The sequence below is a fragment of the Bubalus bubalis genome, chromosome 10 (genome assembly GCF_019923935.1).
Source record: "Bubalus bubalis isolate 160015118507 breed Murrah chromosome 10, NDDB_SH_1, whole genome shotgun sequence".
NCBI classification, from domain to species: domain Eukaryota; kingdom Metazoa; phylum Chordata; class Mammalia; order Artiodactyla; family Bovidae; genus Bubalus; species Bubalus bubalis.
Genome location: NC_059166.1, coordinates 23,340,218 through 23,366,327, shown reverse-complemented (window position 1 = coordinate 23,366,327; position 26,110 = coordinate 23,340,218). Strand labels below are relative to the sequence as shown.

Genomic DNA, 26,110 nt, shown 5'->3' with positions numbered 1-26,110 from the left:
CACAGGAGGCTCTCACAGTCCAGAGGATCATGCCTGTATGCATGTGTGCTAAGTCACTTCAGTCATGTCTGACTTTTTGTGATCCTATGGACTGTAGCCTACCAGAGACCAGGCTCCTGTGTCCATGGGATTCTCCAGGCAAGAATACTGGAGTGGGTTGCCATTTCCTCCTCCAAGGGATCTTCCCGACCCAGGGATCAAATCCACATCTCTTGTGTCTCTTGCATTGGCAGGAGAGTTCTTTACCACTTGGACCACCTGGGAAGCCCCCACAGGAACATATCCTATCCCAAACTTATAGGTCCATGGAAGGCTTCCCTGAGGAAGTGGCAAGTAAGCTGGCCCTTGAGAAGGGTGAATAAAAATTAGCCATGAGAAGGTCCCAAGTAAGGGAGTCCCCTGAAGAGCAAGGAGACAGTCTAGAGGCAAGAAAGAGCAAATCACAGTCAGACAGAGACAGGTCAGCGCACCTGGAAGCACTGACATTTTCCCAGCTCCAATTACTAGCTCTCCTCTCTCTACCAAAACTGCTTGTATTTTGCCTGTCCGCAACATTGTTTTCTCAGTTGGGTTTTTGTTTGGTTGGTTGGTTGTCTGATCGATCGATTTGTCAGTTTCCTAAGATGCCAGACTGTCTTTGGCCTCTCCTTCTCGGCCTCCTTGGCAGCCCCATTCAGCTCCTCACTCCCTAACTCTCAAGCCCTCTGAACAAGCTTTCTTCAGCGGCCTTCTTGTCCACTTCTGCTTCTTGGCCAGAGATTATTTTAAACTGCAAATCTGATCCTGCCAATCCTCCTGTTTAAAACTCTTCAGTAGTTTGTTTTTGTTTCCAATTTTGGGGGAGGGATTTTTTTTTTTTTTTCTTTTTTGGTAGCACTTTTATTTTTCCTTCAGCCATGACATATCCTTGGGCCACGATATTCTCACCTGAGAGTAGAAAAACAGGATGTCTAAGTCATCCTTAAAAGCTGAGAATTACGTACAAAAATCTTACATAAATTAAAACAACGCATAAATTTGCAGGTACAAATACAAATCATTTTGCGACTAGAGTGAGTAATTTAGCCCCGTGATATTCTGCAGGAAAAACATTGGATACGAAAGAAAATGGAGTCTGAAGGCTGGAATTAGCTCTGGTTCTTAGCTGTAATGGAAGCCTACGGGAAAGAAGTCACAGTTCATTCATAAATTCTTGCCAGCCTCCAGAGAAATCCAGAAATTGTCGTTAAGGCTCTGTTTAGATATGATCAGACCCCGGAGGGATGAACAGCTCAAGAGAAATTGTCAGTTGGCTGAAGAACCGTCAGATCAGGCCAACTCCCTTCCATAGATACATCACCCCTTGCCTCCGTTGGTTGCACAACATCTCCAACCAGATACACTAAAGTTTAAACCAAACATAGATACCTATTGAACTTCTACGCCCAATTTTTTTATCTTAGACATTACTTCTTCCAAGAAATCTTCCGTGATTCCCATCTAGTTTAGATCTGCTCTGGTTCTTCTTCCTGCTTCTTGCTTATTTGGAATACCTCCTTACATGTCTGGCTTTCCTTCCTAATGGGGATATCCTAAGGGTGGGAGCTAGTCCTCTTCTGCTAATTTCTGTATCCCCACCTCCTAGCAGGATGTTTGTGCAAAGCATTTATCAAACTCAGAAATGAATGAATGAGGAAAGGCTGTAAGCAAATGTTAAGGTTTGGTGACCACAAGCTAAGTTAGCCCTTGGTTTCTGTTTTCTTTGTGACATAAAATTGCCTAACTGCAAGGAGGAAGATGGGTGACATGGAAAGGGTTTTTTTTTGTTGTTGTTGTTTTTTTAAGAAAGAATAATATAATATGTGGGGGCTTCCCTCGTGGCACAGTGGTAAAGAATCCGCGTGCAGTGCAGGAAATTGGGTTCAATCCCTGGGTCAGGATGATTACCCCTAGAGAAGAAAATGGCAATGCATTCAAGTATTCTTGCCTGGGAAATCCCATGGACAGAGGAGCCTGGTGGGAGGGTGGGGCGGGCTAGAGTCCATGGGGTCAAAAAAAGAGCAGGACACAATTTAGTGACTAAACAATAGCAAATATACCCCCTAATCCCTCACTTAGCACCAACAGTTATCAATATATTGCCAGACTTGTTTCATCTATACCTCTACCTTGTTTTTTTTTTAGAGAGAGATATAACTTGTATATCATAGCATTCACCCTTTTAAAGTGTACAATTCAGTGGTTTTAAAAATATACACAAAGTTGTTCAAGCATTATCCTAATTCCAGAACATTTTTATCACCCCCAAAAGAATCCCTGCACCTTCAAGCAGTCACTCTTCCCCCAGCCCCCAGAAGTGGCTCATCCACTTCCCGTCTACATGCATTGCCTATTCTGGATATTTCATGTAAATGGAATCATACAATGTGTGGCTTTTTATTCTGGCTTCTTTCAGTCATCATCATGATTTCAAGGTTCATCCATATTGTAGTATGAATTGATGCTTCAGCCATTTCTATTGCCAAATAACATGTCATTGTCTGGATATACCACAGTTCATTTCTCCACGCATCAACTGATGGACATCTTTGGATTGTTTCCACTTTTGGAGCTGAAGATGGAAGTTTAAAGGCATAATGTATACATAGTTAAAGGGAAAAGAGGTAACAGAGAAGCTAAAAGATATCAGGCCACGGAGAAGGCCCATTTGAATTGAGACCAAAAATAATTCTGCGTGGGCATGTAATCTTATGGCCTACAAAACCCTTTGAACATGAGTTCTGCCTCTTCTCTGGAACTGCACACACCAGCTCTACTAATCTTTTGTAGTTCCGTGAACCTCCTGGTCTCTCTCACCTCTGGCATTCACAGCATTCTTTTCCTGGGGACCATTTTCTTCCAGGCTTCACTTGCTCATCCATTCTATCTTTTTAAAAAATTTTTAATAAACAGATTACAATGTTATAAAATTCAGAAGATACAAGATTGATACAAAACCAAATCTTTGAGTCTCAGATCAGACGTCACTTCCTCCAGGAAGCCATCCCTGACACTCTAGGTTGCTGATGGTGCCACTTTCCAGCCCTTTCCAGTTCTCCCATAGCATTCCCCCAGTCACCCATCGAAGCACTCATTGTGCAGCTCTGCAGTCCCTTCCCTGCATCCCTGCCAGGCTGATGGGCAGTAACTACTAGGCCATTCTCCATGGGATTCCCCAGTGCCTGAGACAATACATGTGCCTAATCAGGGCTCAGTACATTTTGAAGGAATAAATGAATGAATGAGTAATGCATACGTGCAAAACCATGAACCCATGAGGGTCAAAGAGGCTGAGCATCTGAGCAGGATAGTAATGTGCCTGTCTTTCCAACACATTGGTGGTTGCAATTCCTCAGAGATAAATTTTCACACTCTTAATAAGTGAGAACTAGAGTGATTAATATTTATTTCTGTTTCTGAACAAGCCTTCCATCAAAGCTGAAAATAAATTTTCTAGCAGTATTAGCCCATCGATTCTCCCATTTTCTTTCTGTCCACATTTGGTATTCCATTCTTGAATAAAGGTTTCTAGAATATAAATCAAAAGTGGCAAGAAGCTTTTCTCTCTGGTGGAAACAGGTAAAAAGAATAGGAAACTAGCTGGGATTTCAAATGTAATCTAGCATTAGAGTACTATACTCTTAATTGACATTGGAGCGAGTGAAGTGCTTTTTTCAAAAGAAAGAAAACTGGGAATTCCCTGGCGATCTAGTGGTTAGGACTCAACGCTTTCACTGCCGGGGCCCAGGAAAGTCCCTGGTAGAGGACCTGAGATCGGGCAAGCTGTGCAGTGTGGCCAAATAAAAACTAGAAAAAGAAAACTACTAGTGATATGCTCCCCCACAACTACCATCAATTCTGTTAACTCAAATTTTGTATTCCTTTGGTTAACTCAGTTAAACTTTCACTATTACGCTCAATACACAGTCGCTTAGTCGTGTCCCACTCTTTGTGACCCCTGGACTGTAGCCCACCAGGCTTCTTTGTCCATGGAATTCTCCAAGCAAGAATACTGAAGTGGGTTGCCATTTCCTACTCCAGGAGATCTTCCCAACCCAGGGATCAAATCTGTGTCTCTTGCGTCTTCTGCAATGGCAGGCAGATTCTTTAGCACTGTGCCACCTGGGAAGCCCTTCACTACGTATACTCCCCCCAAGATATTAATTTTTTTTTTAGTAATGGAAAATAAAAAATTTTACTAGCATATTGAGTTAACAGTGGTTCCCTGAACTTAGCCAAATAAACCCATCTTTAAAATATCTACCCAAGGATTTCCCTGGTTGTCCAGTGGTTGGGAGGCCACCTGCCAGTGTGGGTGACATGGGTTCAATCCCTGTTCTGGGAGAATTCCACAGGCCTCAGGGCGGCTGGGCATGAGTGACAGCTGCTGAGCTCAAGCTCTAGGGCCTGCTGCTGTCGTTACTAAAGCCCACTCACCTAAAACCTGTGCTCCACTACGAGAGAAGCCACAACAACGAGACTTCCATGCCTCACAACTAGAGAGTAAGCCTCCACTTGCTGCAACTAGAGAAAGCCTGCATGAAGCAAAAAAAGACCCAGTGTGGCCAAAAATAATAAATATGAACTAGAAAGAAATATTGAACTTTAAAAATAAATTATCTACCCATATAAATTATAGCTGCATTTAAAACACTGTATGCGCGGAGCCTTTGAATTAATTTCCTTTGAGGAAGGCACTGTGTAGAGGAAGCAATATCTGACACATACAAATTAAGTGAGATTGATCTATTAAAATGTAGCTGGCAACAATCCAGCTTCTTAGTTTGCTTTTAATAGTTTATTTCTGAGTGCATGCATCTTTAAACTATGTAGCTTGTTTTTACAAGAGACAAATAGTGGGAGATGGCCTTAAATTGACTCTTGCTTTGCAATCCAAAGTATATCTTAATGCAAGTTCCCCTGTGCTTTTCTAATAATGAGGTTGGACAAGAATAATGTTGCCTTGGATTGCAATGTTCAAGGCATTCATTAAAGTTAATAATCAGTGCTCTTGCATAGAAGCTCTATGCCTAATGTTGATCAGCCCTTTGTTGTGTGGGGTTTGCTTGTATTCAAGTAGCAAGGAGCTCACCACAAAGGCCATCAGGTGGGTTTCCATGGTAGCAGTCCTTCTTTTGTTATTCCCATTTGTAATATAGACAGTAACCAGATACTCACTGTGTCACTGCTTAATGAAAAGAAATAGAATATTGATAATGCTGGCAGAGCAGGAAGCTGGTCTTTGGGTGTGATACCCAAGGAGGACATGCCATCCACTCAGGGTTTCTTTTAAGCAGCTGTCCAAGAAGTGGGACTTTGTCCTATTAATGACCTGCAGTGGTCACATATCATTGCTCTAGAGACAAATAGAGCTTAAGTGATGACTAGGATAGTCATCCCTGAATCTTACAAAAAACACGTTCATGATTGTGCCTAAAAAGAGTGCAGTGTGAAACTAGGGAAGAAAAAAATCAACTTTTTTTTTAAAGCAATTATCTTTTAATTCCCCCAAATTTCTCATTAAAAAGTATACTGGACTTACATATATCTGTACTGGTACCCTATTAAGTTGAATCTTCCACCATGAAAATGTGTTGGAAATTGGAATAAACATGAAAAAATTAACTTTTAACATATAAAGCATAACACTGAGGAAAGAAAATTGCTTTCCGATTTTTGCTGTATTTGTGTAGGTATTCATCTTCGTAGGGACTCAACACCTGGATTTTCCCATTGTCTCTGTTGTTGAAAAATAGCTGTTACTGGGAAGTGTCATTCCCATTGGTTGTGAATCAGTTATTGGAGCTCACAGCAGCAAGGGAGCTCTGTGAGGCAGCCTGGCTTGTTCTAACAGAGACCCCCAGAGAAGTCAACTGGTCCTCAATCATTCAAGCAGAATTTACTATGCCTTACCATTATTTTTCTCTTCAGTCCTCCTCAAACATCATTTCTGCCACTCGGGAGAGAGTAAAAACTGTAACTATTAATTTAATTTACTTTTCTCCTTCCCAGAGACTAGGAGATCCAAAAACGTTTATGAACTGGTAAGACTTCAGTGCTTCAGTTTTATCTGCTTTAGCCCATGAAATCTCCACAGTGCATTGTAAGACTGTCCCTTGTAGTTCTCGTCTTCATCACAAATGGGTCATGTAAGTGTAACATACATGGAGGCATTAAAGTTATGTTGTATATTAAATATATTTTTTAAATACTTTAAAGAGAAAACTTCAGTGAGATAGATGGAGAGCAGGAATTACTAGGAAATAAGAGTGTGGCTGGTAAGACAGAAATGAAAAGGACCCAGGATCAAGATAGAAGAAATTTAAACTCAATCAAGAACTGAAGGTTTCCAGCTTGAAGTTGTTGGGAGGCATCCTTTGACCTTTAAAGTTGGATGGATGATAGAAGAGATGTGGGCTTTCCCAATGGACAGACCAGAGTGAGTTCAAGAGAGAGAGGCAAAGTCAGCAGGACTGGAAACTGGGGAACTCACTGAATACCAGAAGCAGCAGCAGCTGGGGCAGGCAATTAAGGTCTTATAATAGAAGAAATTTTGAGGTCAGTGTTCATTTATCTATAGTTTGTTTTTCAAATTTATTTATTTTTGACTGTACTGGGTCTTCATTGCTGTGCATAGACTTTCTCTGGCTGCAAAGAGCAGGGGCTAGTTGTGGTGCTCGGGCTTCTCATGGCAGTGGCTTCTCTTGTTGCAGTTCACTGGTTCTAGCTGCATGGGCTCAGGAGCTGTGGCTCTGGAACTCTAGAGCACAGGCTTACTAGTTGTGGTGCACAGGTTTAGTTGCTCCGAGGCATGTGGCATCTTCCCAGACCAGGGATTGAACCCATGTCCCCTGCATTGGCTGGTGGATTCTTAACCACTGGACCACCAGGGAAGTCCTATCTATGGTTTCTATTGCTTTGTTTAGAGTTATTTTAGTTTACAAACTGTTGAAAGGAAAAACCATCAACCTAGAATTCTTTATCCAGCAAAATTATCCTTCAAACATAAAGGAAGAATAAAAATTTTCTCAGACCCAAAAAAAAAAAACCTAAGGGAATTCATTGTCTGCAAACCTGACGTAGAAGGAATGTGAAAAGATACTCTTTAGGGAAAAAGAAATGTCTGGAAGTGTTGCTGTTTTTAAAGAAAGTTGGCAATTACACTGGCGGTCCAAGGAGGTCATGGGATTAAAGAAGACGTAATCATGGCAGGGATAACCCAAACATTGTCTGTAATCCTAAAAACAAGAATCTAGCAAAGGGAGATGGATGAAATGTGCTAGAGAGACACTAGAGATCACTTCTGCAAAACCTGGAAACCTATGCTTTTGGCTGTGGGGTTTAGGATGTTCTTCCTCCTCCTTTTCCAGAGGCAGCAGTTTAAATGCACAAGTGTCTCACTCCCGCAGCCAATTCTGATGATTGCTTGGGCCACAACAATCCCATGCTGACCACACTCCCCGCCTCCCTCCAGAAAAAAACACATGTTCCCTACAGTGTTCAGAAACGTGTCAACTTGGCACCTTGATGCTTTAAGAAGGTCCAAATGATTAAACTTAAGCAAAACCACTCATGCATTTCATTAAGAGAAATTCACATTGAATTCTCTTCAGGGAAACATCACAAGACCAGGTAGGCTATAGAGTGAGGGACCCAGAGGAAGCCAGTCATTTGAAACCAGTTTACACATGTGCCAGGACCTGTGTGTGGGAGGAATATTCTGAAGTAGATTATTGGCCTGCCTTTGTGGATAAATTACTCTGATATTTGTCATTTAAAATCAGGAAGAAAGCACACCCTCTCATTACCTCATTACAGGAATTCATTTTGGGAGGCATGCACAATTTGCCTCTTTCCCTAGAGATGGGTGGAGGGACTAAGTAACCTTGAAAACATCTTTGTGTATGAGAAGTACAGGAAAATATTATACATCTCTGCCTAAAGAGAAGCAGTGGAAAGCTTTCTTGTTTGTTTTGTTTGCCTGTTTTTTTGTCTAACCTAAGTTGACTGTTCTGAGAACTTTATGTTATCTGATGACTACATCACTAAAGGAAGCAATACTGTCAATAATATCCAAGGTGACCTAACTACCATGTGGATGAACTGGATGTTGATCTGCAGTATAGATGACACAGGGCTTCCCAGGTGGTGCTAGTGGTGAAGAACCAGCCTGCCAGTGCAGGAGACACGAGACGCGGAATTAATCCCCGGTCAGGAAGGTGCCCTGGAGGAGGGCATGACAGCCCACTCCAGTATTCTTGACTGGAGAATCCCATTGACAGAGGAGTCTGGCGGGCTCCTATAGTCCATAGGGTTGCAAAGAGTTGGACGCCACTGAAGCAACTTAGCACGCATGCACATTGATGACAGAACTGTGTAGACTAGGCCTGCTATATAATTTGTGGGGTCCAGAACAAAATAAAAACGTGGAGCTCCTTGTTCAAAAATTATCATGAATTTCAAGATGGTGACAGCAAAGCCCTAAGCCCACCGTGAGGCCCTTCTGAGCACAGGACCCCGTGTGACTGCACCCGTGAAGCTTGCCCCGTGAAGAGAGTGCTGTTGTTTAGTCATTCAGTCATGTCTGACTCTCTTGCAACCCCATGGACTATAGCCCATCAGGCTCCTTTATCCTTGGGATTCTCCAGGCAAGAATACTGGAATGGGTTGCCATTCCCTTCTCCAGCGGATCTTCCCCACCCAGGGATAGAACCCACATCTTCTGCATTGTCAGGCAGATTCTTTACCATTGAGCCACCAGGGAAACCCCATGTAGAAATACATCCTGTAAATTTAGGCTAGCTCTGATGAGAAAATGGAAAAGACTTTGATGAATCTTAAATTTTGATTTTACCTTAAAAGACTGTCTTAAGAATGCTCTTTTAAACCCACAGTAAATGAAGATCTGTCTAATTATATCTCTAGCATCTAAAATTCTCTCTGTTAACTGAGTTAGAGGATGTTTCCATGCTGCTGGAATGAGATGCCTCCGTTTGGCATTTGCCTGTGAATTGACGCATGAATTCTCATACACATCACCAAGGAGAGTTTTTTGAGCCCCATTTTCAGAGCCCTGTTCTCGCCTAAACAAATGTCCTTTGTCATGTTCTCTGGAACCTACAGCCTTTTCAGTGGGAAATTCGGCACCAATTCCACACTGATCTCCTCAAGGGCACACCTTTGCACCATCATGACTGCTCACCCCACCTGGCACACAGTAGAGACTCAAGAAATCTTTGTTGGATAAATGAGTACACAAACTCCAGAACACTTCAGAAATCTAGATTCTCAGAAATGTAGCAGGAACCAGTCTCCATGCAATCAATACTCAGGAGACATCCAAAGGGCCTTTAGAATAACCCTCATATGAGATAGTTAAATCTAAAGAGAGGGCTAGGTCTAAAGTCAGCAGTTGAGCCAAAGGTCAAAACTGCCCTTGAAAAGTCCTTCAGAAGCATCAGGTTGGAGGTACTACATGAGGGGCGCAGAAACCCACTGGGCAAAAAGCTGATGCACATCCTTTGTCTCACCCCACCTTGGGGTGCATGCTCATTGCCTGCAGAGCAGTCGTAAATTCCAATAGGCTAACTGCACGTGTGATGTGACTCTTTCTTAAGGGGTAAGTCAAAACCTTCTCTGAAGGAAATGTTTATCACCTTATCCCTGCAGTGGCTTTTCTCTCCTTTGGAGAAGTAAAATTCAATTTCTGGGTTTTTTAAGAGACTCAGTCTTGTGTTACTGTTGTTGTTGTTCAGTCTCTAAATCATGTCCAGCTCTTTGAGACCCCATGGACTGTAGCCCGCCAGGCTCCTCTGTCCATGGGATTTCCCAGGCAAGAATACTGGAATGGGTTGCATTTCCATCTCCAGGGGATAAAGCTTCACCAAAACTGATTTATCTTACTTCTTGTAAAATGTCTGTGTCTCACATATTTTCTACACTGAACTTGAGTTGCTTTTATAGTCAATGGGGGAAAAAAGAAAAAAAGATTTATGCAGAGATTTCAAAGTAGGATCATTTTTTTGGTTCTGAGCACATTACCAGCTGTTGCCATCCATTGTATCTTAGTCTTCAGAGCACTCAGGAAGTGCTGACATATAGGCTAGGAGCTAAACTGCTCAGGTGGGTGTCTCTGCTTCTTGACCCTCTCAGGGTTTTTCAGGCAAGAATACTGGAGTGGGTTGCCATTTCCTTCTCCAAAGAAGGCTGAGTGCTGAAGCATTGATACTTTCGAACTGTGGGTTGGAAAAGACTCTTGAGAGTTCCTTGGACAGCAAGGAGATCGACCCGGTCAATCCTAAAGGAAATCAACCCTGAATATTCATTGGAAGGACTGATGCTGAAGTTCCAATACTTTGGCCACCTGTTGCAAAGAGAAAACCCATTAGAAAGATCCTGTTGCTGAGAAAGATTGAGGGCAGGAGGAGAAGGAGGTGACAGAGACTAAGATAGCTGGATGGCATCGCCTACTCAATGGACATGAGTTTGAGCAAGCTCCAGGAGATAGTGAAGGACAGGGAAGCCTGGCATGCTGCAGTCCATGGGGTCACAAAGAATTGGACACAACTTAGCAACTGAACGATAACTACTCTAGAACCATTTGTCCATTGACTTCAAGACACTACACTTCTGTGTTTCTTCCATGTCTCTAGCTTACCTGTTTTTGGTATCCTTTTTAGCCACATCCTCCTCAAACTACCCCTTAAATCCTGATCCATTTCAGAACTCTCTTATGGCCTTACTTCCATCATACTGTGTATTCTGCCTTAATCTGTTCTGATGGCCTCAACCACCATCCTTCTGCCAATGAACCCAATATCTGTATTGCCACGTCAGTCCTTTCTCTGCAGCCCAAACCCCTGTAACTGCCTTCAGGATATCTCCACTTGGATGTCTTACAGATGCCTCAGACTCAACGTATCCAAACTGAACACTATCCTCTCAAACCAGCTCCCTGACAGCATTCCCTATCTCCAGGAATGGCAGTACTCTCCACCCAGTTAATCAAGCCAGGAATCTATGATTAATTCTTAACTCATTTCAGTTCCCTCATTGCCTAAATCCAGTCCATCACCAAGTTCTCTTAATTCTATGTCCTATATCAGTGCCTTTCAAACTAACCTTACTGTAAATAAATGAAACATCTTCTGCATCATGACCCAGCCAGCATGCAGAAGCACACACTCAGCGTAGACACACACACACACACACACACACACACACAAAAGTGGAACAGAAGTTTCAAAAAACAATTTTCATCATCATTATATGCCCAGCTTTCTACTATTTTCTGTTATGTTTTCTTCTGTTGTTGCTTTTTAAAATGCTGGTAACTAGTGGGTTACTGGCAAGTGTTTAACAAACAGCTCTTCTGGAGGCGAGCAAAGGGGACCCTGATGTGTAGCATTTGGCAGTTTTCAGTATAAATACTCCCACCATGGTTGAGTTTAAGCCACCAACTGACAAGCTTGTAAACATCCTAAAGTACTTGCTCTCCTGACCACATACAGCATGCAATTGCTTATGACCTACCGTGTTTGATGGACACTGGTCTAAATAGCTCTTAAATCTACTAACTAATTTTCGTTCCCAGTGCTACCACTCCAGTTCTGGCTACCACCATTTCTGATACAATTGGTTTCCAGGTTAATCTGATCTGTTTCACATTTATTTAATACCCTTCAGAGACTTCCTGTTGTCCACACTAGGACAGAGTCTACAATTCTTACCTTGGCTTAAAAAACCACCCACAGTTTGGCAACTGCCTGCCCCTCATGCCCCCTTCTTTGATTTCAGTAAGAATGGTTTCTTCTTGAACATCTGGGAATTCTCTCTTGTTTTCATGACTTTGAACATACTGTTCCATTTGGCTAGAAAGTTCATGTCTCCCATCTTTGTTCAGCTAACTCTTACTCATCCTTCCCATCACAGCTTCAGTGCTACATTATTCAGTTATTCCTTCTCCAACCATGTGTCAGGCATTTTGGTAAGTGCTGAGGATGCAATGATATGAAGCAATACAAACAGTCCCTCACCTCACAGAATTCAGATGTGCTAGAGGGGAAGAAATGTTATGCAAATAAAGATATGCAGATTTAAATACTAATAAAAGAAGAGTTTAAAAGAGAGTCATGGTTCTATAAGAATGAATAAAATCTGACCTATTCTAGTAGATCAAGGAAAACTTTCGTGCATGATGGCTAGTTAGTTATAATAGTTGAGATAAGATATAGAGGAGAAATATAACAATGAGTCTAAGGGGCAGATAACTAACACAGTGAAGAGGAACTAAAAAGCCTCTTTGGTTATGAGGAACATGTAAATCCACATGGCATGAGGGAATGTGGTAAAACCAAGGAACCAAATGAAAGCCAGTGTAAGAGAAGCAGGGTAGGAGGTCGGGTATGAGAGAGGTAGAAGCCAACTCTATGAAGGGCACTCAGTTCAGTTCAGTTGCTCAGTCATGTCCGACTCTTTGCGACCCCATGAATCACAGCACGCCAGGCCTCCCTGTCCATCACCAACTCCCAGAGTTCATCCAGACTCACGTCCATCGAGTCAGTGATGCCATCCAGCCATCTCATCCTCTGTCGTCCTCTTTTCTTCCTGCCCCCAATCCTTCCCAGCATCAGAGTCTTTTCCAATGAGTCAACTCTTCACATGAGGTGGCCAAAGTACTGGAGTTTCAGCTTTAGCATCATTCCTTCCAAAGAAATCCCAGGGCTGATCTCTTTCAGAATGGACTGGTTGGATCTCCTTGCAGTCCTAGGGACTCTCAAGAGTCTTCTCCAACACCACAGTTCAAAACACCAATTCTTTGGCGTTCAGCCTTCTTCACAGTCCAACTCTCACATCCATACATGACCACAGGAAACACCATAGCCTTGGCTAGACGGACCTTTGTTGGCAAAGTAATGTCTCTGCTTTTGAATATGCTATCTAGGTTGGTCATAACTTTCCTTCCAAGGAGTAGTGTCTTTTAATTTCATGGCTGCAGTCACCATCTGCAGTGATTTTGGAGCCCAAAAAAATAAAGTCTGACACTGTTTCCATTGTTTCCTCATCTATTTCCCATGAAGTGATGGGACCACATGCCATGATCTTCGTTTTCTGAATGTTGAGCTTTAAGCCAACTTTTTCACTCTCCACTTTCACTTTCATCAGGAGGCTTTTTATTCCTCTTCACTTTCTGCCATAAGGGTGGTGTCATCTGCATATCTGAGGTTACTGATATTTCTCCCGGCAATCTTGATTCCAGCTTGTGCTTCTTCCAGTACAGCATTTCTCATAATGTACTCTGCATAGAAGTTAAATAAGCAGGGTGACAATATACAGCCTTGACGTACTCCTTTTCCTATTTGGAACCAGTCGGTTGTTCCATGTCCAGTTCTAACTGTTGCTTCCTGACCTGCATACAGATTTCTCAAGAGGCAGGTCAGGTGGTCTGGTATTCCCATCTCTTTAGAATTTTCCACAGTTTATTGTGATCCACACAGTCAAAGGCTTTGGCATAGTCAATAAAGCAGAAATAAATGTTATTCTGGAACTCTCTTGCTTTTTCGATGATCCAGCGGATGTTGGCAATTTGATCTCTGGTTCCTCTGCCTTTTCTAAAACCAGCTTGAACATCAGGAAGTTCATGGTTCACATATTGCTGAAACCTGGCTTGGAGAATTTTGAGCATTACTTTACTAGCGTGTGAAATGAGTGCAATTGTGTGGTAGTTTGAGCATTCTTTGGCACTGCCTTTCTTTGGGATTGGAATGAAAACTGACCTTTTCCAGTCCTGTGGCCACTGCTGAGTTTTCCAAATTTGCTGGCATATTGAGTGCAGCACTTTCACAGCATCAACTTTCAGGATTTGGAATAGCTCAACTGGAATTCCATCACCTCCACTAGCTTTGTTCGTAGTGATGCTTTCTAAGGCCCCCTTGACTTCACATTCCAGGATGTCTGGCTCTAGGTCAGTGATCACACCATCATGATTATCTGGGTCATGAAGATCTTTTTTGTACAGTTCTTCTGTGTATTCTTGCCATCTCTTCTTAATATCTTCTGCTTCTGTTAGGTCCATACCATATCTGTCCTTTATCGAGCCCATCTTTGCATGAAATGTTCCTTTGGTATCTCTAATTTTCTTGAGGAGATCTCTAGTCTTTCCTATTTTGTTGTGTTCCTCTATTTCTTTGCATTGATTGCTGAAGAAGGCTTTCTTCTCTCTCCTTGCTATTCTTTGGAACTCTGCATTCAGATGCTTATATCTTTCCTTTGCTCCTTTGCTTTTTGCTTCTCTTCTTTTCACAGCTATTGGTAAGGCCTCCCCAGACAGCCATTTTGCTTTTTTGCATTTCTTTTCCATGGGGATGGTATTGATCCCTGTCTCCTGTACAATGTCACGAACCTCATTCCATAGTTCATCAGGCACTCTATCAGATCTAGGCCCTTAAATCTATTTCTCACTTCCACTGTATAATCATAAGGGATTTGATTTAGGTCATACCTGAATGGTCTAGTGGTTTTCCCTACTTTCTTCAATTTAAGTCTGAATTTGGCAATAAGGAGTTCATGATCTGAGCCACAGTCAGCTCCCAGTCTTGTTTTTGCTGACTGTATAGAGCTTCTCCATCTTTGGCTGCAAAGAATATAATCAGTCTGATTTTGGTGTTGACCATCTGGTGATGTCCATGTGTAGAGTCTTCTCTTGTGTTGTTGGAAGAGGGTGTTTATTATGACCAGTGCATTTTCTTGGCAAAACTCTATTAGTCTTTGCCCTGCTTCATTCCGTATTCCAAGGCCAAATTTGCCTGTTACTCCAGGTGTTTCTTGACTTCCTACTTTTGCATTCCAGTCACCCTAGACTTCGTTAAAAACTGAAGTCTTTAAAAACACACACGCACACTGGAAGGCCATTGATGTGTTTGAAGCAGGGACGCAATGTGTTCCGATTTCTGGTTTGAAACACTCACTATGGCAATTGTGAGGATAAATCAGAAGGAGACAAAAGTAGATGTGGAGACAAATTAAAACTATTACACCACTCCAGACAGAGATGAGCACAACACGAATTCAGACGTTGCTCATAGAGATATAATAGAGAGATGTGTGAGATAAGCTTTTCAAAACAAGGTAATGGACTGATTATATGTGGTGAAAGAGATGGACACAGCAAAGATGACCCCCAGGCTAGAGTTACAAAACTGAGTGAGTGATAGTGCCATTCACAGAGGGGAATACCAGAGGAGGACCAGGCTTGCTGGGAAAAAAAGCATGACTTTGGCTGTAGCTAAATCAACTTCGAGGTAATTTTAAGATATGTAAAATGAGATGTTTTGAGGACTGTTTGATAAACTGTTTCAGAATAGAGGAGAAACCTGTTCCAGACTCAATAGGATTTGTGGAGTATCTGTATAGGTAGTAGACATACAGCATTGAACATGAAAAAACTCATCAGCTAAGAAGACATAATATGAGAGGAAGGTTTAAAAACCAGTCCTGAAGTAAATTCAGCATTGAATGGCTGGAGTAAAGGATGAACTTAGAAAGGAAACCAAGAAGAGCAGTCAGAAACATAGAGAGCAAAGAGGAAAAATTGAGGTCAAAGAGCCAGTATACTTTGGTGGGGTATCAAGAAAAGAAGCCAGACTGTTGATGAAAGAAGAGCACAAAGCACAGAGCTGGAGTCAGTGAATGTAAACTCAGTGGAGAAGATTGTCTTTGACAAGATGGAAAGATACAGAGCAGTATTTATGAAGCTGATGAAAACTTTTTGATTGTTTGAATGGAAAGCATTTGGGCATATTAATCAGCTATGAAGAAATTGGTTTGAAAGAAAGATGAATACATAAGAGAAAAAAAGTAACTGTAAGGTTCACAAAAAAGCAGAGAATGATCCCTGGGCACCCGTGACACTCCTCCACTTACGCTAATTCTGACTACGCTTGTCATTTTTCCATGAGTATCTCTATTCCTTGATAGACTCTACTGCATGGGGACAAGAATCACCTTTGCCTCGTTTTGCTTCTGTATTCCTGGTGTTCAACACAGCTCAGATAGTAGGCATTCATCTTAATTGCACATTCAAGTGAATGAAATTGGAAGGACATTTAATAGTCAATCCCAGAAGCCTTGTGATACTACAGCATATGCATATATATGTATGCACAGGCACACACTCACTCACACACACACACACACACAAACTATGGTCATCAGTTTGTTTAGACTAAAATTCAAATTGGTATCATTACCTTAAGCAGAAGCTGTTTGGGCGCTAAGACAGGAAGGCCTTAAAGTGAGATAGAAATGGAAAGTCAACCAAGAACTGAGAACTCTCCACCAACAGATGAACAAGGTCATGAGTCGTTTTTGTGCAGAAAAAATGAGCCCTGATTATATCAAGGAAACAAATGGTGGAAGCACACAACCTGTTAAGACAAGTGTCTGCATCATTCACACCAATTCAGGTGAAGCCCCACATAACAGGACTTTTAGATCTGAGATAGTGTGATACCTACTAAGGCAAAACAAGTGTAAAGAAAAGAAAACCTTCTCTTCCTCTGGAGACAGTTTTGAATATCTCATACAGGGAAGCAAGTCCACGCAGGAGAAAAGAAATCAGATGTACATTCCTTTCCTGGCTTTGCCATTTTTAAACACAAGTTGTTTAATCCAGTCTCTGTTTCTTTGTTTGTAAAAAGGGGATGAGTCTACCTCATGGGATGGTTAAATAAAATAAATTGGCTTACATATCAGAGCACCATTCTCAGAATAGCTCTCCACTTTCCTAACTGGAGAACTTGACATTTCCATCATCACTTCTGACATATCCTCATTTTACTCCAAAAACTGTTGATTTTTACATCAGTAGATGAGGATGACGGGCTTCCCTGGTGGCTCAGACAGTAAAGAATCTGCCTGCAATGCAGGAGACATGGTTTCAATCCCTGGTTCGGGAAGATCCCCTGCAGAAGGGAATGGTAACCCACTCCAATATGCTTGCCTAGAGAATTCCATGGACAGAGGAGCTTGGCGGGCAGCAGTCCATGGGGGTACCATATATAATCACTCCCTATTCCACATCCCCCCTAGTCCCTGGTATCCTCTATCATACATTCCGTCTCTACAAATTTGCTTATTCTAGTATCTTGTATAAATGAAGTCATACAATATGTGCCCTTCTGTGTCTGGCTTGTTTCACTTAGCATTATGTTTTCAGGCTTCATCCATGTTGTAGCATGCATCAAAACTTTATCCCCCTTTATAGCTGAGTAATATTCCATTGTGTGTGTATATACAACATTTTATTCACCCATTAATCTGCTGATGGACACTTGGGATGTTTCCACCTTTTGACTATTTTGAATAATGCTGCTGTGAACATTGGTGTACAAATATCTGTTTGTGTCCTGCTTCAGTTCCTTTGGATATATACCTCAGAGTGGAATTTCTGAGCCTATGAAACTTTAATACCACAGATAGACTATATCTATTGATGTTCAGTATGTGTGTGTGTGTATACATATATATACACATATATATATATATATGTGTGTGTGTGTGTGTGTATCTCTACTTTATGCATTGAAAGAGTAATATTTATTTGCTACCTTCCTAGAACCAATTTTTACTTCCTTGCGGTGGGAATAATATCACCCTCATTGAGATTGCAAGCTCTTAGACAAAGGCAGGGTTGTTGTCTCAGATGACGTTTATAGATGGGCGATATACACATAGATCAACTGCTCAAAGAGGAGTGAAGCCATTGATGATATGGAAAATGACCCCCAAACACATAAATGTTTAAAGTAATTTTTATTACCCATGCAATAAAGTAATTTCTATCCTAATTAGTCTTCAGAATTAAAACAACAGTTGATAAAGTAATAAACCCAAGACTGTTTTGGAAAATAGCGCTCAGCAGTTGTGTCAGGACTAAACCAACGAAGCAGATATTCTTACTAAACTTTTAAAAACAATGGAAATTAATGATATATTCCCAGTGAGCCTAAAATATCTCCAGAACACAAATAGAATAATTACAAGCAAGGATTATGTAAAGCAGGGTGAAAAAAAAGATAAACAAAAAGTGGTCTGTGGGAAGCCAGATGTCAGTCCAGGTACTGGATGGTTCTGTCAGCACATGGGATACCTATTGGTACCTAGCTGGATGGCAGCATGGCAAGGTTACTGGAACATTCTCACCTAGGTGTTATGACAGTGTGGTTGCCTAATGCACTGTTTCATTACATAAAGAAGAGATTAGGATGACTATATAACTGTGTTTAGAAAAATAACAGTTTCAGATACTTGACCAGACCCTTCAAGTGTCAGGAGAGGCAAGGAGAGAATGGAAAAGTACAAGATTGGAGGAAACTAAGGAGACACAACAGCTAAAAACATCATGGGATCCTGGACCAATAAAGGACATCGGTGGGGAAATTGGGGAGTGTCAACTGAAGTCTACAGTTTAATTACTTCATTTTAGCAACTGTACTGTAGTTACCTGTTGTTTAGTCACTAAGTCGTGTCTGACTCTTCTGCGACCCCATAGACTGTAGCTCCCCAGGCTCCTCTGTCCACGGGATTTCCCAGACAAGAATACTGAAGTGGGTTGCCATTTCCTTCTCCAGGGGATCTTACCGACCCAGAGTCTCCTGCATTGGCAGGTGGATTCTTTACTATAAGCCACTAGGGAAGCCTGTGGTTAGATAAGATGCTAAGATGCAGGGAAGCTAAGGGAAGGGCATACTGGAATGCTTAGTACCATATTTACAACTCTTCCCGTGAGTCTAAAATTCTTGGGTTGGCCAAAACTTTCATTCAGTTTTTTCCATTACATCTTATAGAAAAATCAGAGTGAACTTCTTGGCCAACCCAGTATTTTAGAATAAAAAGTAAAAGAAAACAAGCAACAACAACAAAGTTTCTGGGAGCTGCTGAGCGTCAGGTGCCACTGGCATTGCTGACCATTGGAGTCGGGGGTCTGTATTTGTCGTAGCGGCGGCTCTGAAATCTGACGCCAGAGTAACTTCTACCTCTGTCTCCTTTCCGATTCCGCTGCAGGGTGTGCTGGGTGCATCATGTAACCGGGATGTGGGTGTACCCTTTCCTGGAACACATTGGCCCAGGAGCCAGAATCCTCTTCTTTGGGTCTACAACCATCTTAATGAACTTCTTGTATCTGCTGGGAGAAGTTCTGAACAGCTATATCTGGGATACACAGAGAAGTAAGTATTGTTCAGGGGGGCATAAAACAAAAGAACTGCTGCAGAGACAGATGGAAAATTCCACTGTAGCACAGGATCCCTTATGAAGAGTTGCATTTTTATAACTTCAATATTAATTTAAGAGCTGCTGGCAGTTACCTGAAAGGTTTATTACTCACTGTGTCATTTTCGCTAGTAAAACATCCAGATCTAAAAGAAAAGCAGCACATCTATAAAATTTTATAGGGAGAAATGTAGTGTTTGCCGAAAAAAAAAATTAGGAAATTCATTCTGATTAACAAAATACTGCCTTAGCTAAAAGGACTCCTCCCCAACCCTGATGAAATAGATAAATTATTGAATGTAACCAGTCTCATTAGAAATCACCCAGATCTCCACTTTTGCGTCATCATCTGCGTGGGTGGAGTAGCTGCTGAGAGGTCTTGCCACCGTTCTGCTAAAACTCTGGGCAGCACAGGAATGCCTCCAGCAAAAATGATTCACCAGTGACTGTCATATTCAAGACTTGAAGGTGGCAAAGAAGAATGGGCAGTAAAGGGTAATACTTCATGGCTGCAAAAACCTTCTTAACCTATGATGTGATTTCTCTTTTGTTTCTGTTTATGGCAGAGCCTCCATCTTGGCAAGACACGTAACCTTAACCCCAGCTGTGCAAAACTGGTCCTAAGTCTATGTCAGATAGCATAAAAATGAGAAGGTGGAAAGAGTGACAGCACAGTGTGTAGTGATTTGAGTCCTGCATGAAAATACCTCCAAAGGGAAGATGGTTTGAGGATCTTAGAGAGCTCTGGGCAGCTCCTCCGATCCAGTCACAACATTGTAGATGTCACCTGTAAATGATCCCTGTTCCACAAACATTGGGCATCCTGCTTTGTGCCAAGTACTATGCCAGGAGGTTGATCTAATTAGACAAATAAAACCCAGTCATTGCGTGTTACTGAATTGGACTTCTTTTGTGTGTGGATCTTCTAAGATTGCATGTGTCAAGGTGTTGGCCAGTGTTGAATGGCCCAGAGGAATTTGAGGGTTTCCTTTCTCAGCAGCTGGCTTGATTTTAGGCAGTGTTCTATTAGGAAAAGTGCCAAATATTTGTATTCAGTTCAGGCTACAGCTTGGTGGACCAGAAATTAATCTTTTAATAATTTTCTTCTCTGTTCAATGGAATTGTAATCTTTCTCTATTAGATAACTTATAAAAGTATGTAGTTAACTTACAAAAATATTTTGAGAACAAAATATAAACTTTTCTCAGCTTCTTGAGAGAAAAGCCATATTTAAATTTAAGCTAACGTGTCCAATCTGTGTTATTCAGAAAGTACTTGTGACTCCAGCTTCTCCTTTGTTAGCTGGATTCCCATCTTCATTTGCTCATTGTTCTACTACTTCTAAAAGAGGATGGTCTGAAAACCAGGAGAGAAAAAAGCCAGTCTAGATTAATAGAATATTGCACTTTAGCAGCTTTGAGTTAGACATGAAAAATAAATAGTGAAGCTAAGGTTTTTGGGAGGGGGGTTGTTTTTTAATGATCTGTCCAGTTTAATTTGTGCCGTTCTCTTAAGCGATACAAGTTAAGGTCAACTAACATTTTGTAACTCATTTCAGATGTAGAGATTAATTTTATCTACATGGAGCCATCCAGTTAATTCCCCAAAGGCAGATGTTTTGTGTCAAGTGGGCATCTTCTTGTTTCAGCAAGCAATTGCAAACTGATGGCCTGCTCCAAATTTTACCTGCCAAAAAGTTTTGTTAGGCCTACACAGAATTTTTGTTTTTGAAGCAGTATTTAAATGTTGGGAGATTTCACATAAATTTCCAGATTTCTCAGCTAATCAAGTTTTTAAGATCTGGCAACTCCAAGCCCACTGTTCTCTGCTGGCAGCAATGGATTAGAATTGGGTATCAGTTGCCCCCTTTCCGATGGCTCTTAAGTTTTCCCTAGTTCTCACCTGGCCATTTTGCTCCTTCATAGTAGCTGCCTTGTTCTGTAGGTAGTTGAATTTGAAATTGCTGATTAAAAGCACTCATGCGTGTGTGTCTGTGTGTGTCTGTTAGAAGGAATTGAGTACAATCAAGTACAGTGTTACAATCCTGATTGTATTTACTTTACCCCAAACAAAATCCCCCAAGGAGCTAGAATGCCAAATTTGAACCCCCTTCCTTGGATCCGTCATTAGGGATTTTTAATGGCTCAGCTTCCTCCACTTGGTTATGTTGGCTTCAACTTCAAAATAAAAATTGCATTATTACAGAGTCTTAGAATTAAAATTAGATTAGAAATCATCTAAACCAATATTATTTTTAACTAAGAGGCAGCTGAGCCCAGAAATAAGTGACCCACCACAATAGATGGTAGCAGAGTCAATACCATTCAATCCAAGTGCGGTGTCTAGAGAACCATCAGAATGTCACCACTGGAAACCCAGACACAGGAGAGCTCAGAAACTTCACTCAGAATCATGGATCTAGCTTACAGAATAACAAAATAGATCAAAACTGATATGAACTATGAACAAAAATCCCTTAAAATAGGCTAAATTAACAATGAAACATTTTACTCTTTTCAAAAGAAAATATTAATAACTCAAAGTGGCTTTGTGGATGTTATATTGGTTTGCTAGGGCAGCTGCAACAAAGGACCGCTGACTGGTCAGCTTAAACAGTAGAAATGTAATATCCCACGGTTCTGGAGGCCAGAAGTCCAGAATCAAGGTATTGGCAGGCTTGGTTGCTTCTGAGGCCTGTGAGGGAGGGATCTGTCCCAGGCCCCTCTCCTTGACTTGCACATGGCTGTCTTCATGTTCACATGGCATTTTCCCCTAGGGCTGTCTCCAAATTTCCCCTTTTTATAGAGACATTGGCCATATTTGATTAGGGTCATCCTGACAACTTCATTTTATGTTAGAAAAAACTCTATCCACAAATAGAATCACATTCTGAGGTACAAGAGTTTAAGTTTGGGGAGACATAATTCAGCCCCATAACATTCTACTTTCTGCCCCCCAAAATTCATGTCCTTCATTCATGCAAAATACATTCCTAATAGCCTCCAAAGTATTTCCAGCATCCACTCTTAAAAGTCCAAAATCTCATCTTAAATATCATCTACATCAGGTATGGGTAAGACCTGGATTATGGTTCATCCTGAAGCAAAATTGCTATCCAGCTGTGAACCTGTGAAACCAGACAGGAATGTATCTACTTTCAAAACACAGTGGTGGAACAGGCATAGAACATGTATCCCCTTTCCAAAAAGGAGATTGTAAGGAAAAAGGGGGTCACAGTTCTCAACCAGGTTTGAAAGTAGCAGGACAAATTCCATTCGAGTTTAAGGCCTGAGAATAATCTTTGGCTGAAGGCTGTATCCTCAGGACTCATCAGAAGGAGGACTGTGGCCCTACCCTCTCAGGCAGCCCTCTTGGGCCAAGGAGGAGTGAACCCCTGAACCACCTTCGGAGTCATTCATCCTTCATTTCATCTTGTCTCTGTCCCTTTCAATCCAGGCTCACGGTGTTTCTGCTGACACAAAGTTCTAATTTCAATGAGGGTCCAAATCATCAGACAGGAGGGTCCCCCACAGGTCTTTCCTGGCTTCTGCTGAAGTGGTAAATTGGATCCATGACTCATATGCCTCATCTCTTTAGCAGATGGTTGTCCAGACACAAGCTTGGCCTTCTCTCACATTCTGAGGTCCTGGGCCTTAGGACTTCTACATAGGAATTTGAGGGGGGACACAGTACAGCCTGAAACAGCTGAAATATTCTGTGCTTAAGTTAAAACTTTCTTTTAATTTCAGTGCATCTGACTGGAGTGACCAGTCTTATTAAAGTCAAATTTTTACCACCAGAAATGAAAATGTCTGAATGTGAAAGTTTGGGGTGACGGAGGAGAAAGCAGGCCAAGAGGAGAAAGGAGTGGAGGTCAGAGCAAGGCCCATGGGACAGAAACCTCCACCTTGTCCACCTCGCTCCCCACCGGTTTTCCATCCTGCTCATGTCGCCCACAGGCCCACACAGACCTCCAGGGTTGGTCCCACTGTCCTCGGGGCCCCTCTCCCAGCCTGGGGGAACCACATGTGACTGACTCTCTCAAGGTCAATCAGCTCTTCCGCTCCGCTTCTGACAGAACATCCTGCCTCAGCTTTGTGACAGGTTTCTTTCTGCTGGTTGTGTGGAAATTATACCTCTGCTTCTTCCAAATATTATTTACAGCTGTCTAATTTTTTCCCTCCACCTCAAAGCTGCCAAACTAAAGTAGGTGGGGAGCCATTTTCCCCGTCTGGGTCAATGAACAGCCCCTGTTCTCCACCCCCGCTTTTGAAGATTCCACTGTTGCTGCCAACTCAACCCATCTGCAGGAGAACACTTAGGAGGAAAGAGACTTTGAAAAGAAAAGCAAGCAGTTATTAGCTTCTCCACAGGAGAGGGAGACGGGACCCATCATGTGCGCTCTTTGAACAGAATCTGTGTTGTGTTTTCCTGCCTTTGCCTTGGTTACCCAACAACAACCAAGCCATCTCCTGCCTTCTCCGCCTCAGCCCTACTCCTCCTCCCTTCACACGTCCTTACTCTTCAGCTTGAAGTTTTCCTTAATATGATTTCTGAGAAGTACTTTGGAAAAAGTGTTACAGATCTCTGCCAGTTCCTTAGTCATGAAAACCAAACCTTAAAGACTGTCTCGGGACACCTGTTCTGAGCATGTTACCCGCATTCCGCCGCTACCACCCTGACCACGCGAGCAGGTGGTACTAGCAGCTGGGGGCCGGAAGAAGGGGCGGGGGTGTCTCTCCTATCGCAAGCCCCACTGTGATCACCCTCCAGGTTTTCTTCTACTGCTTTTCCACTAGTTCGCCCTTCTCTATAGTCATTGTTTACTAATTTATCTCATAAAGATTACTTGAGCTCCTACCATGAGACAGACACGGTGTTAGGTGCTCAGGATATAATCAGGAACAAAATAGTGGGCTCTGCCCTCAGAGAACTTGCAACTTTTAAAAGAATACCAGGAACTTGCCTGGTGGTTCAGTGGGTAAGACTCCATGCTCCCAATACAGGGGGCCCGGGTTCTATCCCTGGTCAGGGAACTGGATTCCGCAGGCCATAACTAAAAGATCCTACGTGCCACCACTAAGACCCAGTGCAGCCAAATAAATTAATTTTTTTTTTTAAAAATACCAACAAAACCTGCAATAGATGGGGTCCTTTTGTTCCAGCAAAAATGCTCCGAGAATTTGATGTTAGGAGAAAAGTGTTTAAGTAGAAGCAAAAGAGAAAAAGTGGGGAGCATGGGCCAGATTTAACTTTAATTTATGAGAATGACCTAAACATGTTCATCTCCAGGAAAATAAAATATCACTAACTATTCATTACAGACAACTGGCGAGGTCTCACCAGTCCGGTACGTATGACTCTCTCAGGAAGAAAAACATAGTTCTACCAGGCTTGGGTTGAATAAAGGGAGAATTCGAATTTAAGTACACGTGGGTCTGGAAATAAATAGTTCTTGTGGCTAATAAGCTCTCTATGAGAGCTTATAAAAATAAAACAAAACAAACCAAAAAAATGATTTGACTTTTGAAAATCCAGAGTCCTTGCCTTGGGAAGAGTTATGAGTAAAATAAAAATAAATGAGGTCTCTTTGAAACTCATCAGCGCCACACCTCCGGTTACTAGAAGCTGGTTACAAGGCAGTCCGATTGGGATATCTGTGCAAACTCAACAAGACAAGAACTAACTTGCGTTCCTCACTCCCAGAGGCCATAAGAGCTGGGTGTGTTACAGAGGTGTTATGTCCCGATTTGGGGGGAAGGAAGGAGAGGGAGGTCACTGAGGAAATTTCTGGAGAAAGTTGTGAACAACTTTCCTTCTTAGCTAGGAGAAAAGGGACGGACATGAAGGGTGGGTGGGGAGAAGTGTGGTGAAATGAGAGTTCTTTTAAACCTGCTCCTGCTGAATCTGATGTCCACATAAAGTGCTTTGCCTGTATTTCTAGGTATGGAAGAAGAGAAAGAGAAACCTAAATTGGAATGAGATATAAGTCTAAACAGAAGAGCAGAATGGAGCTATGATTGAAGACTCATTATCCCCTGGGCATTGCAGATGGAGGAGAGGAAGCTTCAAAGAAAATGGTGGAACCAGCCTCTGCCTCCCTGCCCCAGAGGGAGGGAACACCTTTTATGGAGAAATATGTGTAAGATTAGAATATGGATATTTCCAAAATGACTTCCCCTCAATTGTGTTTTAAAGAATTCTTTCTAAAATCATTATTGATAATAGCATCTTTTTTTTTTTTTTGACTCTTCTAGTTTTTACAACTGAAATTGGTCATAGGATTTTAATTTTTGCAATTGTAATTCCATTTAATCAAGGAAGAAAAGAATCCTATTGTGTTTCTTATTGAAAAATATGTGAAAATCAAAGGGGCTGATGTGAAGCAAAAATTTTGTGTATTTATTTTTTTCCCATACTGAGTAACGTAAGCGTAAGCCTGGAGGAAATGGGACGGATGTTCCCTATTGCAATAATGTGACGATTGTCTTAAACAGGCAATCTTAGTAATAATTGCATTGATTTAGTCAAAACCCTGAGTGTATTTGGATCTCATGATTTAATCTTGTGAACATTTCCTAGATGCAAGCTATAACTTTAATAAACAACAAGTAACCCCTAGCCCGATGTCTACATGGTGCATCTCAAAACCCTAGCAACACTGGTGTTTCTTTTCTTATTTTGTTTCTATTATTAATACTTCACGAAAAATGGGTTTACTGAGCCTCTGCTATGCTTAGTCATCAGTCGTGTCCAACCTTTTGTGACCCTTTGGACTCTAACCCACCATGCTCCTCTGTCCATGGGATTTTCCAGGCAAGAA

The 26,110-nt window shown here is 41.8% G+C and overlaps 1 protein-coding gene across 6 annotated transcripts in view; it reads left to right on the top strand.

Moving 5' to 3' along the window:
- The window catches only part of AIG1 (androgen induced 1), a 269,768-nt gene extending 243,860 nt beyond the window's left edge, over nt 1-25,908 (top strand). For 3 of the 6 annotated variants that reach the window (XM_045161928.1, XM_045161929.1, XM_045161925.1), the window contains 2 exons: nt 19,081-19,244; nt 25,232-25,908. In XM_045161928.1, the coding sequence (XP_045017863.1) occupies nt 19,081-19,244; nt 25,232-25,269 (202 nt within the window). In that variant the 3' untranslated portion in view covers nt 25,270-25,908. Of the gene's footprint in view, nt 1-19,080; nt 19,245-19,853; nt 20,187-25,231 lie in introns of those variants that run through there. The other 3 variants (XM_045161927.1, XM_045161926.1, XM_045161930.1) reach the window with 2 other exon arrangements.
- Nucleotides 25,909-26,110: the final 202 nt, after the last annotated feature.